Raw genomic sequence first — 19,091 nt, forward strand, 5'->3', positions numbered from 1 at the left:
GCCTTTTGTGTCTCCTACATGTTTTGACTCGCCTTCTTTTCAGATAAGACTCTGGACACGCTGCAAGATGCACCAAAAGGCTTCTTCTAAAACTTAAGACATCTTAGGAGAACAAGGCCCCTTCAGTACCGAAGAGGGCAGCCCATCCAGTATTCTGGCAGCCCAGGTAATTCCTAGTTTAGAGACAGTCTCCTTGAGCGCAATTGAGCCCAAGGAAGAGGAGATTGTCGAGCCGACACTGAAGACCAGTGAATGTCATGCGAAGACCACGCCCAGGGTTGTAAGTACTTTACTCATCTCGGATACCCATACGATAAAGCCAGGAGCACATAAAAGGTCCCATGCCAAAGTAGAGTACCGCTTCTGCTGGAATCTGGCATCGAGCCCAGGCATACACACAAAAGACTACTACTCCCGGGCTCTACTAATTTTGTTCTCCATCCAACACTGAGAGAAGGCCTCGGAGATGGCAAAGGCTCTGCCTCACCGGACATATAGCCCCACCCGATCTAAGGGCGCTAAGCTTCCTTGCTCACACCCCAAGTCAATGCTAAAGACACCACTAAAGCCGACACTGAAGATCATGTCCACGTCTAAAACTTCGTCGACAGCTGATCCAAAGAATCAGAGCTGCCAACTTCAGGAGGAACTCAACAGAAGGCAGTAACATCTTTTCATTCACCCTGTCACTGTGAAGGTCTTGGCAAAGCCACCTCCACAGACTCCATCAGAGCCTCTGTCTTACAAGAGAAGGCTTGCAGCCTTCGGAGGCCACTCCAAAGCTTGCACTGAAGAAACAGAGCCCCAAGGGCACAGACCCTCTCTCCCCCCTAATGTGCTACCTCCTCCAGCTCTCATACCTCTTCCACTAATTCCACCTTCACCTCCACTGCGCTCCCATACACCACCTCCTCAGCCTCCACTAGAGTAACATCTTGTCCCCATGCAAAATTTCTGACCCAGGCAGTCTATATGATTCCCTTGACCCATATAACTTGTCCTTGGATCCAGGACCTACTGATGTAATCTGGGATGACTATGATGTCGACTCCCCCTCCCCCCCCCCCCCCTCTCCCCGTGGGTGGTCTCAACCAGATGATAATACAGCCTACTATGTGGTAATACGGAGGGTCACTGCGTGCCATAAGGTAGACAGGCGCATCGTTCAGGAGGAACAGGACTTCCTTATGGAGACTCTCTCAGATTCCGAACACTCTGTGCAGTTTTTACTCGTTCTTGAGGGCATCCTAAAATCTGCATCAGAGAACTTCTAGAAGGCAGTCAAAGCTATGGTAGTGTCATCTAGGTTTGAGAAGAAATGTACCCTCTCCCGACAAACCTTTTTACATAAAAGGCCAGGACCCATCTGACTCAGTAGTTCACACTGCCCATAAGATACCCTCCGCCCAAACCGCAGTCGATGTACCGCTGCATAATAAGAAAAATAAGAAAATCAACCGCGCGTCAAAAAGGTTAGCTATAGGGTGCAACCATGCATTGGAACATAGCCAAATCTATCGGGCTCCTTTTCTGTTACAACAGGTCCCAGTGGAAGGAGATGCAGGAGCTAGTAAAACATCTTCCAGAGGACTACAGAAAGCAGGGGGTGGAAATGATGTCGGAGGACAAGACCATTGCAAATACCAGCATTCTTTCAGAGTTCAGCGCACGGACACAGCCTCTAGCGGCCTCAACGCCAGTGTCCTCCTCAGATGCCAGGTTTGGTTTAGCATCTCTGGCTTCAGATCCAAAGTCCTGCAGCATCTCCTCAACCGCTAGTTCGATGTAGAGCATCTCTTCAGCCCCCAGGTTGACAAGATGCTTGAGAACATAAAGTACATGGAAATTGTGACGGCTCCAAACTCCACCTACACAACACTCTGTTCGCAAGCAACAACCCAGGGTAGGTCCAAGGTCACATCATCCGACCAGTTACTCTCTTACTCAAGACGGCAGCAAACCTGCCAGCAGGCCGCTAAGGGTTACGTCAGGGGTTCATACTGAGACCGGGACAAAGGTGACTGGTAAAGGAGCTTCCATCTCCAAATAGTGACTTGGCCCACCTCCGCCCAGATCACACTTCAACTTTTGGGGGGAGAGCACCAGGTTTCCTCGCTCAGTGAGTGGAAATCCCCTCTGACAAGTGAGTTATAGCAGTAGTTCACCTTGGCTATAGCCTACTCTGCACTCATGTCCTCAGCAGAAACCATCTTTACCTCCTAGAGGAAGAGGTACAAGCGGTCCTTTAGAAGCTCTGAATTGAGAGAGAACCTTGACACTACCAGGGGAAAGGCATCTACACTCTTTTTACTACTTATTCTCCAAAAGGACGTTTTACCTCAGGCCTGTTCTGGACAAATATGTCCTGCCGGAGCATTTCCATATGACTACCCTGCAGGACATCTTCACACTGCTCCATTAAGGAAATTACATGACTGTGCTTGATCTCAAGAACGCCTACTTTCATATACCCATACACCCTGATCATCGCCAGTACCTTTGCTTTTTAGATAAGTAGACATCACCATCAATTCAAAAGTACTTCCTTTTGGGGTCACCATGTCTCCAATGGTGTACATGAAGTGACTAGCTGTGGGGGCACTCACATCTTCCCCTAACTCAACAACATGCTTATTAAGAGCAGCTGCAACTGCAATGCCTAGACCCCACGTAAACCGCAATTTCCCTGCTCCATATAATGGGTTTCACCATAAATGTGACCATGTCTACCTAGAACCTCAATAGATCCAGCCTTTCCTCGGATCGGAGTTGAACACAGTTATAAGGAATGCCTACCTCAACCAGCAGAGCGGTGGCATTTCAGCTGCTGCTTCTTTCCCAGTCGTGCTCAGTCAGACCCTTAACACGCTTTTTTAGGAATGATGGCCTCAAGAATCCTTATTGTACCCCCACCCCAGGCTCCACATGCATCCCCTCCAAGAGTGCCTTGCGGCACAGTGGTTACAGGTGGATGGTCGCTGGGAAGATCTAGTATTGCTAATGGTCAGCAACCACCTGTTGCAGGGCAAACTTTTCTCAGGTCCCATTCCGCAACCACGGGGACATCTCCCACAGGCTTGGGTGCACATCTCAATGCCATGAGCATACAGGTGATGTGGCCACTATGACAAAAGACCGCTATAATAACTGCCTGAATCTGTTAGCCATAACTGCTACAACATACAGATCTTAGCAGAACATTTTCCGACGGTGCACAGCAGCTTTATTGACCTGCTCAACCAGAAGCATCAACAAGTCCACAAGTTGGAACTCTGCCCACAAGTCTTACACAGGTGTTTCCAGCATTGGGACACCCACACAAATAGACCTATTCGACCACCAGTGGAAATGTAAAATGCTCTAACTTCGGCTCCAGATATCCATACCCATTGTCCATGGGCAATGCTCTATGGATCAACTGGTCAGGAATCCTTCCCTACTCTTTTCCTCCTCCCGGCTAGGCCAGGCCTCCCCGTAACTCAATGCTCCTGGAGTTGCCTGTCAGCCCCCACGAGAAGCTTTCCCTCATGCCAGACCTTCTCACGTGGAGTCAAGGCCAGATTCCGTCCAGCTCAACCTAGCAATCTGGCAGCTGACGTCTTAGAGTTCGGCTATCTTAAACCTCCCCGAGAAACTCATGACCATTCTACAGGAAGTGTGAAGACCCACTACACATGCATGCTGTGCCACAAAGTGGAGAAGCTTTGTACATTATTGCATCTCCAAAGACCTGGAGCCCTTAAAGCTCAATGTTAAGACATGGTCTGCTATCTTTTACAACTGCAGAAGTCAGACCTCACCCATACCTCAATACACCTAAACTTAGCTGTCTTTGCAGCCTACATGCAAAACGGGTAACATTTACCATTATTTAGGATTCTAGTAATCAAGACGTTTGTGGGGGGTCTTAGGAGAATCCTACCTCCCAGTGGGCCTCTTTCCACCCTTTGTGGTAATTTAGTCCTCACGAGGCTCATGGGGCTAGCATTTGAGCTTTTTCACTCTTGCCCTCTACAGTTCCCCTGCTGGAAAGTGGCCTTACTGGTGGTCCTTGCTTCCCTCAGATGCATTAGAAAACTGCAAGCAGTCACCCTGCAAAAACCCTTTATTCATGTTCACAAAAACAGTGTTCGTCTCATAACCAATCCTAGGGTAGTGTCACTCTTCCACGTTAGCCACAACATAGAGGTCCCAATCTTTCCACAGCCAGATTTGGTTGTGGAAAAACCTCTACATGTTAGATGTCAAAAAGCTTTTATATTCCATTGATTTAACCAAGCCCTTTTGAAGGTCTTTCCAGCTCTTTGTAGCTTTTGCAAACCCTCACAAGAGACACCCCATTTCTAAAGCAGGTATAGCAAGATGGATAGTCAAGGGCATCCAAACCAGGTACGACTAAGGTAAGAAATTTCTACTTTTGTCACCTCGGACGCATTGAACTCGAAGAAAGGAGCTACCGTGGCTCTCTTGGGTATTATCCCACTTGTTGACATCTGCAAAGCGGCAAATCTGTCAACCCCACATACATTTACCAAGCCCTACAGTATGAACATCCTCGCTTATCAACAGGCTCTGGTTGGCCAGTCTTGAGGACTTTGTTACAGACCTCTGCAGCAGGCACACTCTAGTCACCACAGAGCATGTGTATCTACAGCCATACATGCTACAAACGGGAAATGACTCCCTGCAAGCATTCGTTCATACAGTGTTGTGCTGTAGATTCACATGCACCCAACTTCCTCCCCAGAAGCTTGTGTTCAGTACAGATCTCTTCTATTACCTGGTCACTTCTCAGTACGCATGTTGCACCGTGCTACGCTCACTTCACATTCCATATTCTCACCCACTGTGGGAAAAACAGTCTAAGATTGAGTCGTTGCCCATGCGTATCGTCATTTAAAGGAGCCATTGCATCACCTTTCGTAACTGGAATAGCTTCTGCCAATAAAAACAACATGCAAACATCCAATAGCAGAAGTATGCAAAGCATGTGTATCTACAGCACTACACACAGCAAACACATGCTGATATAGTAAGTAATATTTTCCTTTCATCTTGTGTTGTGACTGGTAATTTGATGTTTCAATTCCAGACATATGCGTCCATTCCAGCCAGGCCGTTACCCTCTCATCTGTAAGTGGTTGCTTGATTGTTTTCCATCTGTTTCTCCTTCCTTCTCTCCCTCCCATTTCACTCCATTGCAGAATCCACATCGTCCCGAGAATGCGAGGATCTTTGCACGTCTGTGGCCCTTGAGTCTCCAAATGCTGCCACAGTGATTCCAGAAAGGTAAGTGGTGTCCCTCTTCACATTAGACCCCTTCTTCAGTGAGGGATCAAGTTACAAAGTTAATGTGCCATTGGTTGTACTACGCAAAATTTCTAGTAACCGAAAGCTTCTGTGTTTGTCCCTGTTAGACCTGGCACCTTGGCATGAGTCTCCCTTCCACTTTTTGTCGCTGTGCCGCATGTGTTTTGCTGGTGTTAGCTGCTCAGAGCACTGTGCCACTGCCAACCAGTGCCACAGTGCAAGTGCTCCCTGTTTAAAATGTATATGTTGGTTGGATTCCATGATTGGCTTATTTGGTTTACTGTCAGACCCCAGTAAAGTGTACCAGGAGTGCCAGGGCTTGTAAATACAAATGCTGCTGGTGGGCTTGCAGCACTGGTTGTGCCACCCACAGAAGCGGCCTGGTAAAATGTGTCTAAGGTCTGCCATTGCAGAACATGCATGCAGTCTGGTATTGTCATGCTGACTGGGCAAGTGCACCCACTTGCTAGTCCCTAAACCTTCCCTTAACTTCATATTGGTCACCCCTATGGTAGGCCCAAGGGCAGGGTGCATTGTAAGCATAAGGTAAGCATAAGGTAGGACAAGCCCTGATGTGTGTGGCATGTCCTAATAGTGAATTACAGCCATTTTCGTTTTTCACTATTGTAAGGCTACCTGTTCTCCATAGGCCAGCTACCTAGAGGGTGAGCAGGGGTTATTTTAGGAGTGTAACCCCTTACCCTGATTAGAGGAAAGGTTCCCTGCTTGTCACAAGTACCTACCTGTGCCAACCGGAGAACCCGGATTCTAACATTGGTGGTCAGCGGTGAGGATTCTGGACTTGCATTTGTGACTCATGTACAGTGATTGGTGAACACTACTTAGTGAGTGCAGACCTTAACGCAACCAATACTTGTTGGTAGATTTCTTTTGGGACTTTCTATTTTTGAGTACTGCCAAGCTTAACCATGGTGGAGAAAGCAGCATCCATAGTATCTGTTAATACTCAATGGGAAGAAGAGAAACTGGACAGCTACCCGGTGAAACAGCTAAAGTTCTTCTGCAAGAAATTTAATGTTTGCACGACTGGATGCAAAAACAAGCCAGAGTTCTATAAGGCGCTGAGGGCCTGGGTAGAAGCAAGGAATGCCACTGAGGATGATAATGCAGAGGAGCAGCTGGATGGGTAGTGGGTCCAAGAGGAAGGAGAACCCCTTCCCCTGCCGGTAGCAGTGTTTCCAGTAGAGTCTCTCCAGAGGAACTGGCAGATAGAAAAGAGTGTAGGGTGCACGAATTGGAGCTGACCAAGCTCAAGTTGAGTGGGCAGTTGGAATTTGAAATGCAAAGTAGAAAGTTAGCCCTAGAAGAAAAAAAGTTACAGTATGATCATGAAAAGGTTTTAAGGGAGTTGGAGCTGAAAGCCCAGAGTTTAGAAAAAGCTCCCTCTGGTGGCAGCACACCGTCAGTGCAGGTGGAATCGAGCGTGTACATACCCAAAGATGTAGTAAAATAATTTTTTTTAAATGATGGCATAGGGCAGTGGTTCAAAGCCTAAGAAGTAGACCAGTCTTCCCACCGGGTCCCTGAGAAGGATTGGGGAGCGGGGATGTGGGGACGGTTCCTTAGTGAGGGGCGGGATACACTGCTAGACTTGCCTTCAGATGATTATAATTCTTATCCCCATATGAAGGCAGCCTTGATGACAAGGTATGGGTTGACCCCTGAGTTGTATAGGCAAAGGTTAGGGGGTTGCACCGAGATTCCAAACAGTACGTGTGTTGAGTATGTGACTTTTTTTTGCAGAGCACAGGATGGTTGGGTGAAGGGTAGCAAGGTTAATGATTTTCAAGGGCTTCTTGATTTAATGGCATGGGAGCACTTGTCCAGTAATTGTTTTCCTGAGCTACGCCAGCACCTGATTGATAGTAGGCTGACTAACCCTAGGAAGCTAGCTGAGGAGGCGGACCGCTGGGTCAGTACCAGGGTCCACAAGGGTCACGTGGGAGATTCCGCCAAAGGTGGGCAGGGTCCCCAGCAGAAGAGTGGGGGGGGGCAAGGGTAAACAGAGGGAGTTCCCAAAAAGGCCCCAAAGTCATCCCCAAGGGAACCAAGGGAAAGGTTCTCAGCCTCCCCCCACCACAGAAACCGCCCGGGGCCCGACAGGTACACCTGTTCAAAAGCGGCCCCTAAAATGTTACAAGTGTGGTAACATGGGGCATTTTGCCTCTGATATAAAGTGTCCTTTGTATGGTAAACCGGCACCCACTGGTGCCCCACCCCGGTATGTGACTAGTGTAGCCTTGGGGGAGGAGATGGGTGTCCAAGGTGGGTGGGGTCCCACAGAGATGTCCCTTGTCTCATTAGGAGACTGTGAAGTGGTCCCCAAACCCAACTGCCTGAGAACACTAAGAAGTACAGGCAGTGGGTGACCATAAATGGCCGTAGAGTGGAAGCTCTGAGAGATACAGGAGCCAGTGTGACGGCTGTCAAGTGTCACCTGGTGTCTCAAGAGCAGGTTGTCCCAGGAGCATTCTATCCCGTTGTTGCCGCTGACAACACAGAGTCACTGCAAGGTGGCTCAGGTTCCCTTTGAGTGGGGGGGGGGGGGGGGGGGTCTCTGGTACTCTTCAGGTAGCTGTGAGGCCCGCCATGCCTGTAGACTGTCTGTTAGGGAACGACTTGGAGAGCTCACCTTGGGCTAAGGTGGAGCGGAGTGCTCACCTGGAGATGTTTGGTATGCCGGATTGGGCGTGTGTCACCACACGGTCCATGGCAGCAAGTAGAGGTGCTCGAGGGGTCCTGGAGCCTGAGAGGGAGGCCCAGGGACCGTCCTTAGAGAGAAGGAGCAGGGGGCACAGGAAACCGGCCCCTTAAGTTCCCACGGTCCAGGAGGGAGCAGACCTTGAGGGGGATGCCCTGGAGCCTACAGGAGAGCAGATAGCTGAACTGGGAGACCTGCCTGAGCTGACCCATTGGCAGCAGGAAGGAGGTCCCACCAGGGAAGACTTTTGTAAGGCGCAGAAAGAATGCCCTTCTCTCGTGGGTATGCGGCAGTAGGCTGCAGACCAGGCCGCAGGTGATCAGTCTGGGTCACATTTCATTTACTGGGAGAACGACCTACTGTATACAGAGCCTAAGGTTGCTGAGCCTGGCTGAGCCTGGCTGAGCCCGTGCGCTGGTGGTACCCCAGGACTTCAGAGCCTTCCTACTGGGGCTGGCTCACGATGTGCCATTGGCAGGGCATTTGGGGCAGGACAAGACCTTTGAAAGGCTTGTCACTCACTTTTATTGGCCTCAAATGTGCAGGAGTTCAGACACTCACTGCAGGACATGCCAGACTTGCCAGGCAAGTGGAAAGAGTGGAAGTAAGCAGAAGGCTCCACTCCAGCCATTCCCTGTGGTCGGTACCCCATTCCAGCGAGTGGGGATTGACATTGTAGGGCCACTCGACCCCAGGACAGCGATGGGCAATAGGTTCATCCTGGTCCTGGTGGACCATGCCACCCGGTACCCGGAGGCCATCCCTCTGAGGACAGTGACGGCCCCCGTGGTGGGACGTGCACTGATGGGAATTTTCTCCAGAGTGGGATTCCCTCTAGAGGTGGTGTCTGACCGGGGACTAATTTCATGTCCAAATACATGAAATCCCTTTGGCAAGAGTGTGGTGTAACCTACAAGTTCACCACACCTTACCACCCCCAAGGAAATGGGTTGGTTGAGAGATTCAACCAAACCCTCTAAGGCATGATAATGGGCCTAGAAAGACCCATGAGGTGTAAGTGGGACGTCCTCTTACCATGCTTTCTCTTTGCTTACCGTGAGGTGCCACAGAAGTCTCTAGGGTTCAGCCCCTTTGAGCTCCTGTACAGCTAACCAGTGAGAGGACCTCTAAGTCTGGTCAAGGAAGGCTGGGAGCAATCTCCCAGGAAACCTCCCCAGAATGTATATAGTTACATGCTGGCCTTCAGGAATCAGACTAGGCGATTCAGGCAACTTGCTGAGGCAAATCTGGAAGCCAGCCAGGAGGAGATGAAGCGGTGGTACGACCAGAATGCCACTCTGGTAGTGTTTCAGCCTGGACAGAAGGTGTGGGTCTTGGCCCCCGTGGAGCCGTGTGCGCTCCAGGATAAGTGGACCGGTCCCTTTGAGGTTGTGGAGCGCAAGAGTCCTGTTACCTACGTGGTGGACCTGAAGTCTCCTAGGAACCCCTACAGGTTGATCCACAAAACAGAGCCCGATAGAGACCATTTCGGGGCCCCTTTTAAAAACTGCCAGTGCTCAGCACCGGTGAGTCCCGGCCCACTTAAAGCCCCGAGTATGGGGTCTGTAAAATTGCAGAAAAGCAAGAGGGAGGAGTAAGTGGTTTGTAAAAAAAAAAAAAGGGAATAAGCAAGAGGGCGAGTAGGGGATTTCTGAACAAAGGGAGTCTAGCTGGAGGAGAGTAAATATTTTATTTAAAAAAAGGGAATACATAGGGAGTAGGAGGTGTGTTGAAAATTAGTAATTCTGCAGTGGGAGTAAGGGATTAAAACATCTTTTTTTTTTTACTATTAAAGGAAGGGTATGGGACGTAGTACAGAGGGCATGGAGGGCAGGGGAGATAGTGTGGGACATCCTCCCACCTAGAGCAAAAAACCGCCCAACTATTTCAACAAGAAACGCTTTTGGGTCAACCTGGTGAAACCTATTCTTGATTTAAAAAAAAAAAAAAAATATATGGTTAACATGAAAAACATTTGCTCAGAACCCCTTTCTTTCAGTTGGTAATTCATCCAAACATATACACCTGCCAGTAATATCCCACGCCCCAACATCCCACACTTGTTGGCAGGATCCCGAGTAGAGAAGCATCACAGGCTTTGCTGATAACACCTTTGTTCCTTTTGGCTAGATAATCATTATTCTGTCAGGATAGGCAAAGGTTTAGCACCAGATTAACATCCCTGAGGCAGGAGTGATGCGGAGCCAGGGGTCGAGACAGATGGTGTCCTCATCAGTTTGTAAAGCCGGGGATGTTCCTGCACTTCGTTTACTGGGAAGAGACCTGCGGAAATGACCGACTGAAACTTACTAACCATTGTGTAGGAAAAGTCCACTTGCAAGAGAAAGTTTAGCACATGCTGCGCTCCTTTCCATACATCTGTGTAACTATCTTCTATAAGCAGAACCAGCTGCTTGACAGTACCCTCTCTCCATGCCTGTTGGATAAGATCGGAAGAGAATTTCAAAAGGCTTGGGATCCCCCAATATCTCCTATAATCCTCCATGCCATCAACTTCAAGGAACCTTCCATTACCAGCGGGTGTCACCTCCCTCGACAATCTGTCGGGACTGATCTGAGCTGGTTCAGAGCCACTGGAATTTCTCATGATCGCTTCCGTAGCACAAGAGAAACCATGCTTCGGATCTCAATGGGAGTCACTGCAATCAGATTGGCTAGCTGATGTCTCACCTGAGTGGCCAATGGCTATCATCGGAAATAAGCAGAAGGCATCTCTCGGAGCACCATTCTAATTCTACATGAAGACGTTCATGGCTTTGGACTGGGATCCAGACGCCTATTGAAGTATTCAGGGAGAGTAGTATGAAGCGTAGGTGGAAGACCGCTTGAAAACACGCACTCCAATGGAGCGCTTCACACAAAAGAAGAAAGTAGTGCTTGAAAGCAGCGATGCCAGTCGGAGACATTGTAAACAGGCAATGCGCGATGGGAGGGACAAACACAAGATTGAAAAGCTAGGACACGAACAAATAAGAAGCCGGCAAACAAGATTGACAAGGAAAGCCAAATAATGGACGCAATGGGCAGGCTCCAAGCCTCTGTAAGATTTTGGCAAGCCACGATATGCTGTGCAACAGAAAGGCCCTTTTCTGTCTAGTAGGCTTGACCTAAAAAGAGAGAGGGTCGCTTACCATTGCACTGAACTGCGAAGAAAGAGGAGGAGGAGACTTCACAAGAGCTGATGGAGTGTAGAATGGACTGATTGGTTGACTGTTACTGTCCATTTCCCTCTGTTCATAGGAGATGTAATATTTGTTTGGTTTGATATGTTAACTTGGCAACAGCTTCTGAGCAATAAATTAAAGTTTATTCGTAAACCTCTCCTGCGGTCCTGACATAAGTTGGTTAGTGGCTTGCATCTAATCCTGGTAAGGGAAAAGCATCACTTAAAATGAAGTCTAGGTTGTCATAGACCATCTTTTTTCACCTGTCCGTTAATGCGTTCCTTGAAACAGAATCTGTTCTGCAATCTGCCTGCTTGCGTGTGTTCCTTTATTCTGTCACAGCTCGTTTATCCTTTGCCCTCCGTTCCTTTATCTCTGCCTCTGTATTGCTGCTGTCCTTCACTATGTTTATTGCCTTTTGTCTATTCCTTTTTTTTTTTGTAAAACATTTTTTAATGAGAGAGCAAACATCAGCAATACAATGACATCACAGAGGGAGCAATACAATAGGCATCAGCGGTACAGTAGGTAAATTACAGAAGCCTTTTGTCTATTTTTTTCTCACATTGCTGCTTTTGAACTGCTTGTTCTCTCTTAAAGATGTCTTCGAATCTCTACAAGTCTGCCTGACGCTCTTTTTTTTTTATTGTATTGCTTCTGTTTGGCAGTGATGACGAGTGCGCAGAAACCTCTGCAGTCAGTGCCCCGTCCATGCATCTGCAGTACAACAGCGACACTGAAGCTGACGAGAGCCTGCTGAAGCCCGATAGCACCATAAAGCCCCGTCGTAATGCATCCCTATCATCCACGACAGATGGGCCTAGTCCGAGTGCGGTGAAGGCGCATCCCAGTCCACGAGTGGAAGGCTTGAATGGGGGCAAAGGCGCAGTGGCAGGCATACATAGTGGTGAGGCCTTAGAGCAGCAGTCATCGCATTATCACTCGGACAGTGATACTGACGTAGATGAAGGGGAAGAAGTGGAAGCCAATGGAAGTAATGGTGGCCAGAAAACTGCGGCTCAGCTCCATGTAGACAGTGACACAGATGTGGAGGAGGAGCCAAACGCAGTTGCTAGTGGGGATAACCTTCCCTCCAAGGAAGAGCACCAGAATCTGGGCAATGGAGCAGGAGCAGTATGCAATCAGACGGCGGCTGAGCTCCACCTGGACAGTGACACCGACGTGGAAGAGGATGGGGACACCACAGCGAAAGCGGCAATGCCTGTCTCTGACCTGGGCAGTGATACAGATGTGGAAGAGGATACAGATGGCCCTCATGGCGTTGAGCTTCTTGGGGGCAGTAGTGCTGCATCCAGAAAGGATAACGACACTGATGCAGAAGAGGTGACGACGTGTAGTGCTGCAGCCAAACAGGATAAAGACACTGATGCAAAAGAGGACGTGACGTCTTCCAGGAAGGCTGAGAGTACCAGCCGTCAGCCTGCACTGGACAGCGACACTGATGTGGAAGAGGAGTCCTCGACTCCAGACAAAGCCACAGCCCATCAACCAAGTGCGCAGGACAGTGACACCGATGTGGAAGAAATGGTGGGCACAAGCAGGAAACAGATTAAGAAAAAAGGTGCTACGATGATTGGCAAGACGAGGACCACTGACGTTCCGGAATCCGAGCCACCCCAGGGTGAGGATGATGAAGATACAGATACAGATGTAGATGAGCCTACTGAGCAGACAGTGAGGAATGAGAGCGACACCCAAGCAGAAGGTAATTGCAGAAAAAGTTACAAAAGTAATTTTGTGTTCTGTCCTCTGTGGTCTTTTTAACAGCGTTGGACAGTTCTCTGCTGTTTTATGTGGTCTTTACCCCAACGATATTTTCCATAATTCTTTCCCCATGGCTACCTAGCCCGTCAGGCGCTCTTACCTGAACGTCTGAGAAGCGAGCTGGAAACCCTGTATCTGCTGCTGCACATACTAAATATTTCATCTGTGTTGAATCATGCACTGCAATGACGGACCGGGAGCCCTGGCAGGGTGGGCTGGTGTACAGGAATGAAGCACAGTCCGATATGATCACACTCCAATCGTGCTCGGGTTCTCATAGTAGAAACTCTCACCCCTCCTCCGTTGTGTTTAGTGGCCAAAAGGACATGGGTTAGCAGCTTTCAGGGGGCAGGTGTCTATCCAGCTGCAGCACCTGGCCTAACTGGATTAACTTGTGGGTGGGCATGAAGAATGAACTCTCCTACCACCCAAAGAGCTGGAGACTCTAGAAAGCGACAAAAGAATGGAAGGGCATCGCCGGAGGCAAAAGCTCGAAACGTGCTTACCTGATCGTAATGATTCTGGTGCCTAAGCATATATACAGATACGTGTTATTTTTATAAATTGGTGTGGATCTCCTTCTTGAGTCGTGTGCATCATTTATTGACTCTGTGTATGCAACAAATGTCTAGCACTCCCCTCTGATAAGCCTTAAGCTGCTTGACCAGACTACCCCCTAGCAGAGCACTGTGGGAATGCTAGAGCAAGCCCCTGTCCACTCATAAGGGAATACCTGGACTCTGCACAGTATGCCTCTTTTTGGTATAGCATATAAAGAGCTGGCTTCCTACAATGGGGTATTGCTATAGACAGAGAAGAGTCAGGAGCAGAAGTAAAGTGATGCACACGTGTGGAGGGTTCTACAGTCCTCCCTTTCTGCCAGTATCCATGAATCAGTATGCAGCTTTGCATGTTCTCCAACCCTGTGCAGCCTAGGTACGTGGGCCCATTCTACTTCTCAGCTACCGCCTTCTGTGTGCTCTTATGCGATCATAGTTTTGGGATATGCGGGTCGCTGATCTCCTAGCACTGTAAACAGAATTGTTTTACAGCTGAAATGTGTGTAAATGATGCCTGTTTCAAACATATTACATGGTATGGAGGGCAGTCTTCAGGCTGTCAGACCTTTCTCACTGTCAGGGTCCTGTGTAGATTCCAAGCTAGCCAACTCCCTGTTAAAGGACTGTCAGGTTCCCCACAGGGTACCTGTTACCTGTGGAGAGATCTCGCAGAGACGACAGGAGCCACTACCCCTACGCCCACCTTATCCTACTCTGGAACGGTGACAAACTAGGAGTAAGATGGGAGAAGGGATGGCAGCCAAGCAAGGACCAGATGACCCAAAGATGGAAGGTGGGACGTCCCTCAGTGTGGATGGACACCAGCTGTTCAGGGAGACAAGGACATACTGGTTACTACAACATTAACACGCTGACGCCCATTCAACAACATACATTCGTGAGGGGGAGGATTACCTCTAGAGGGAAGGTCGCTTAACCAGGAAGGGATGATGTGCCTGGCCAATGGAAGCGCTCCTGCGCTCAAGAAAGAAAGAGTAAAAACCAAGAAGAAGCGCTCCTGCGCTGTGATACAGGCAAACAAAGAAGAAGCGCTGCTGCGCTAAGACAAAGTACGGACAAACCAAGAAGAAGCGCTCCTGCGCTGTGATACAGGCAAACCAAGAAGAAGCACTCCTGCGCTAAGACAAAGTACGGACAAACCAAGAAGAAGCGCTCCTGCGCTATGACACAGTACAAAAGAAAAAGGCATCCGCTTTGAGGCAAGGTAAACTGCAGGAAGATCAATGTCACATACCTTACCCCAGCGCGGTGACAGGGCGACAGTACCTTCCGGCGTTTCAGCACGACGTGGAGGTCTTGAGAAAAGTTATGCGCCCCAGCGCAGAGAGGCGGGTAAAAGAGCAACCACCAAAATACTGTTCAGCACGGCGTGGCTGTTCCGCACGAAGAGTACCTGGAATTGGCTTCAGGGTAGCAGGCGACGTCTCTGAACGAGTACTCCGGCAGGGGCAGCGGCAGACACGATCCCAACGGAATCGGCACAGCAATCAGGATCCGAAGCGCCGGCCCGGGGGAATCGCCGCTTCTGATACGCGGATTCCCCCGGAAGCGCTGGTGACGTTTGCGGAGGTTTCCTGAAAGACTAGACCGCTAGCGGCCAAGTCCGGAAGTGAGGGGTTTGTTCCGTCGCGGAACACAGGCATACACCCACGCGACCTTCAGGGATACCAGGTGCAGAAGAGGCAGACCATGACAGCACCCCCCACCAAAACAACCCCTCCCCCCGACACCACCCACCAGTACAGAATCAGACAGGGGTAGCTGGGCGAGGACTGAGAGGGTGGCAGACATGGAAGGCGCGAACCAACTGAGAAGCGTGGCGGACATGTGACAGGGGTTCCCAGGACCTCTCCTCCGGGCCATAACCTTTCCAGTCTACAAGGTAAAAGAGCCTACCCCGTGTACGACGGGAACCAAGAATAGCCCTGACCTCGTACTCAATGTGGTCGTCCCTCAGAACTGGAGCAGGAGGGGAAGAGACATCGCACTCAGGGTGAACAGGGCGGAGAAGGGAAACATGGAAGACCGGGTGTACCTTCATCGACGGAGGCAGCACTAATCTCATGGAGACACGGTTGATCACTTTTCCAATAACATACGGACCAACAAAGCGGGGCAACAGTTTTTTGGGGCCATGGACGTTGAGATGTCGAATGGAGAGCCACACCTTGTCCCCCTTCTTGTAGGCGGGCTCCGTTTGTCTGCGGTTGTCCGCATATTGTTTATAGTATTCCTTGGCCTTGCCCAACTCAAACCGGGCCTGTTGCCAGAGGTCGCAGAGTTTAGCATGGTGTTTCTGGACAGTGGGCAAAGGGCTGTTCTGTGGTTTTTCCCATGGCATGGTCCTAGGATGTTTGCCCTGGAGACAGTAGAATGGGGACATGCCGATAGCGGAATGCTTGTTGTTGTTGTTATAGGCGAATTCCACCAACCATAGCACGTCTCCCCATTCTTTTTCTGTGGTGAGGAGTAGGCAACGCAGGTACTGCTCCATGGTGTGGTTTGTCCTCGGCTTGACCGTCGGTCTGAGGGTGGTAAGCGGAAGACAGACGAACGTCCACATCCATGACAGATTTGGGAAAAAGGGGGTGGTGATGGACAGAGTATCTGAATGATGCAGAATACTCTTACCAAGTCAAGAGATCATGGTTTTAATCCATCACCGTTTTTTAGCTCACTGCACCATCCCAGCTCAGAACCTGGCTACATGCAAATTAGTCTGTACCTGTCCCAGTGCATGATGGGAACAGGGCAAACCAAACTACCAAGCCAATTCTTGTACTGGGAAGGAAACAAGCTTCCGGGGACCGGTTTCTGGCATCACAGCCTTCGTCGGCCCGGCTTGCCTGAATCCTGATGGTGCAATGAGCAAGGGACTCACGTCTGAGCATACCCTCCCACACTGAGTGTGGATAAAATCGATTTGGGAAAAAGGGGGTGGTGATGGACAGAGTATCTGAATGATGCAGAATACTCTTACCAAGTCAAGAGATCATGGTTTTAATCCATCACCGTTTTTTAGCTCACTGCACCATCCCAGCTCAGAACCTGGCTACATGCAAATTAGTCTGTACCTGTCCCAGTGCATGATGGGAACAGGGCAAACCAAACTACCAAGCCAATTCTTATACTGGGAAGGAAACAAGCTTCCGGGGACCGGTTTCTGGCATCACAGCCTTCGTCGGCCCGGCTTGCCTGAATCCTGATGGTGCAATGAGCAAGGGACTCACGTCTGAGCATACCCTCCCACACTGAGTGTGGATAAAATCGATTTGGGAAAAAGGGGGTGGTGATGGACAGAGTATCTGAATGATGCAGAATACTCTTACCAAGTCAAGAGATCATGGTTTTAATCCATCACCGTTTTTTAGCTCACTGCACCATCCCAGCTCAGAACCTGGCTACATGCAAATTAGTCTGTACCTGTCCCAGTGCATGATGGGAACAGGGCAAACCAAACTACCAAGCCAATTCTTATACTGGGAAGGAAACAAGCTTCCGGGGACCGGTTTCTGGCATCACAGCCTTCGTCGGCCCGGCTTGCCTGAATCCTGATGGTGCAATGAGCAAGGGACTCACGTCTGAGCATACCCTCCCACACTGAGTGTGGATAAAATCGATTTGGGAAAAAGGGGGTGGTGATGGACAGAGTATCTGACCGCACACACCTCCGTCCAGAAGCGAGACACGAACTGTGCCCCCCAGTCTGTTATCACCACAGACGGTATGCCGTGCAATCTAACCACGTTTTGCAGGAACACAACCGCCAATCCGGCTGCTGTGGGTAACCCTTTCATAGGGACAAAATGAGCCAGTTTGGTGAGGTGGTCCACTATGGTAAGGATTGTTGTGTATCCTAGGGTGGTGGCAGGTAAGTCCACTACGAAATCCATGGATACGGTATGCCAAGGATAAGGGGGTACAGGTATGGGGTGAAGCAATCCCACTGACGGTCCGGACATGTTTTTACCCTGGGCACACGTGGTACAACGCGCAATGTAGAGCCTGGTACCTTCTTCCAACGTCGGCCACCAAAAATGTCTTTGTAGGAGGTCCACGGTTTTGTGATAACCCGGATGGTTGGACAGAACATGATCGTGACACATGGACAGAGCTTGTTGTTGATGTGAACTCAGAGGGAGAACGTATCTGTTGTCTTTATAAAGGAAATCGTTTTGTGTAATAACGCCCTTGTGTTTCGTTGTCATGACAGACAGGTCGATCCGTGTGAGATCGTCTTGAAGGAGCGATAGGAAGTCAGAAGACAGCACTATCCCCTGAAAACATTGCTCGGGAATGGATTCTTCTAGGCGGTACAGTGCGTCGACTTTGGTGTTTTCTTTTCCTGGTCGCAATGCGATGCGGAAATCCTATTCATTGAAAAACAGGGTCCATCGGAGCTGCCGGGATGTGAGGGCACGGGCTGAGCGGAGGAACTGGAGGTTCCGATGGTCCGTGTAGATCATCACGGGGTGTACGGCGTCTTTCAAATAATGACGCCATTCCTCGAATGCTGTCTTAATAGCCAATAGCTCTCGGTCGGAGATGGTATAGTTGCGTTCGGCTGGTAAGAGCTTCCTGGAATAGAACGCCACCGGGTGTAGCAAACCTGACGTAGCGTCCCTTTGTGACAACACACCCCCTAGAGCATCCTGTGAGGCATCAGCCTCTACCGTGAATGGCTGTTTTGGGTCCGGATGCCTCAGGATGGAGGCTGTAGTAAATTTCAGTTTCAGCTCCTGAAAAGCACGCTCGGCCGTGTCGTCCCAGCAGAAAGGAACACTTTTACGCAACAGGCAGGTGATGGGTGTGACAACCCTGGAGAAACCGGGAATGAAGCGACGATAATAGTTGGCAAATCCCAAGAACCTTTGTATTTGCTTCTCCGGGGTAGGGGATGGCCAACGCAAGACGGCTTCGACCTTTTTATCATCCATTTGAATACCAGCTGGCGTGATGATGTGTCCCAGGAACTCGACGGTGTCTGTATGAAAAATGCTTTTTTCCAATTTGACGTATCATCCGTTCTGTTCCAGCTGTCTAAGGACCGCTCGTACATGTTGCACGTGTTCCGCCCTGGTTTGTGAGTAGATAAGATATCGTCGATATACACGATGCAGAATATATTGAGAAATTCCCGGAGGGTTTCGTCGATGAAATGCTGGAAAGCGGCGGGGGCATTGCTGAGTCCGAAAGGCATGACCTGGTATTCGTAGAGGCCATACTTGGTACGGAAAGCTGTTTTCCATTCGGTAAGCCCCCCTCAAATCCAGTTTGGTGAAAACAGTAGCCGTCTTGATCTGGTCCAGCAGGTTGGAAATCAGCGGCAGTGGGTACCTGTTTTTGATGGTAATGGCGTTCATGGCTCTAAAGTCTATGCACGTCCTGAGATCCCCTTCCTTCTTGGCCACGAAGAATAGGGGAGAGGACACGGGAGACCTGGAATGGCGGATAAACCTGTTCCTGAGGTATTCGTCCAGGTAGGAGCGCAAGTGTTCATTCTCTTTT

The 19,091-nt window shown here is 49.6% G+C and overlaps 1 protein-coding gene across 7 annotated transcripts in view; it reads left to right on the plus strand.

Moving 5' to 3' along the window:
• MDC1 (mediator of DNA damage checkpoint 1) overlaps positions 1-19,091 on the plus strand; it is a 212,987-nt gene that overhangs the window by 110,508 nt on the left and 83,388 nt on the right. For all 7 annotated transcript variants that reach the window (XR_014962557.1, XM_085609059.1, XM_085609185.1 and 4 more), the window contains exons 4-5: positions 5,205-5,289; positions 11,886-12,943. Coding sequence is in view for 6 of the 7 variants with exons in the window: in XM_085609059.1 (XP_085465185.1) it covers positions 5,205-5,289; positions 11,886-12,943 (1,143 nt within the window). In the remaining variant the exon portion in view is untranslated. The remainder of the gene's footprint in view (positions 1-5,204; positions 5,290-11,885; positions 12,944-19,091) is intronic.

The sequence above is a fragment of the Triturus cristatus genome, chromosome 1_1 (genome assembly GCF_964204655.1).
Source record: "Triturus cristatus chromosome 1_1, aTriCri1.1, whole genome shotgun sequence".
In the NCBI taxonomy this organism is placed as follows: Eukaryota; Metazoa; Chordata; class Amphibia; order Caudata; family Salamandridae; genus Triturus; species Triturus cristatus.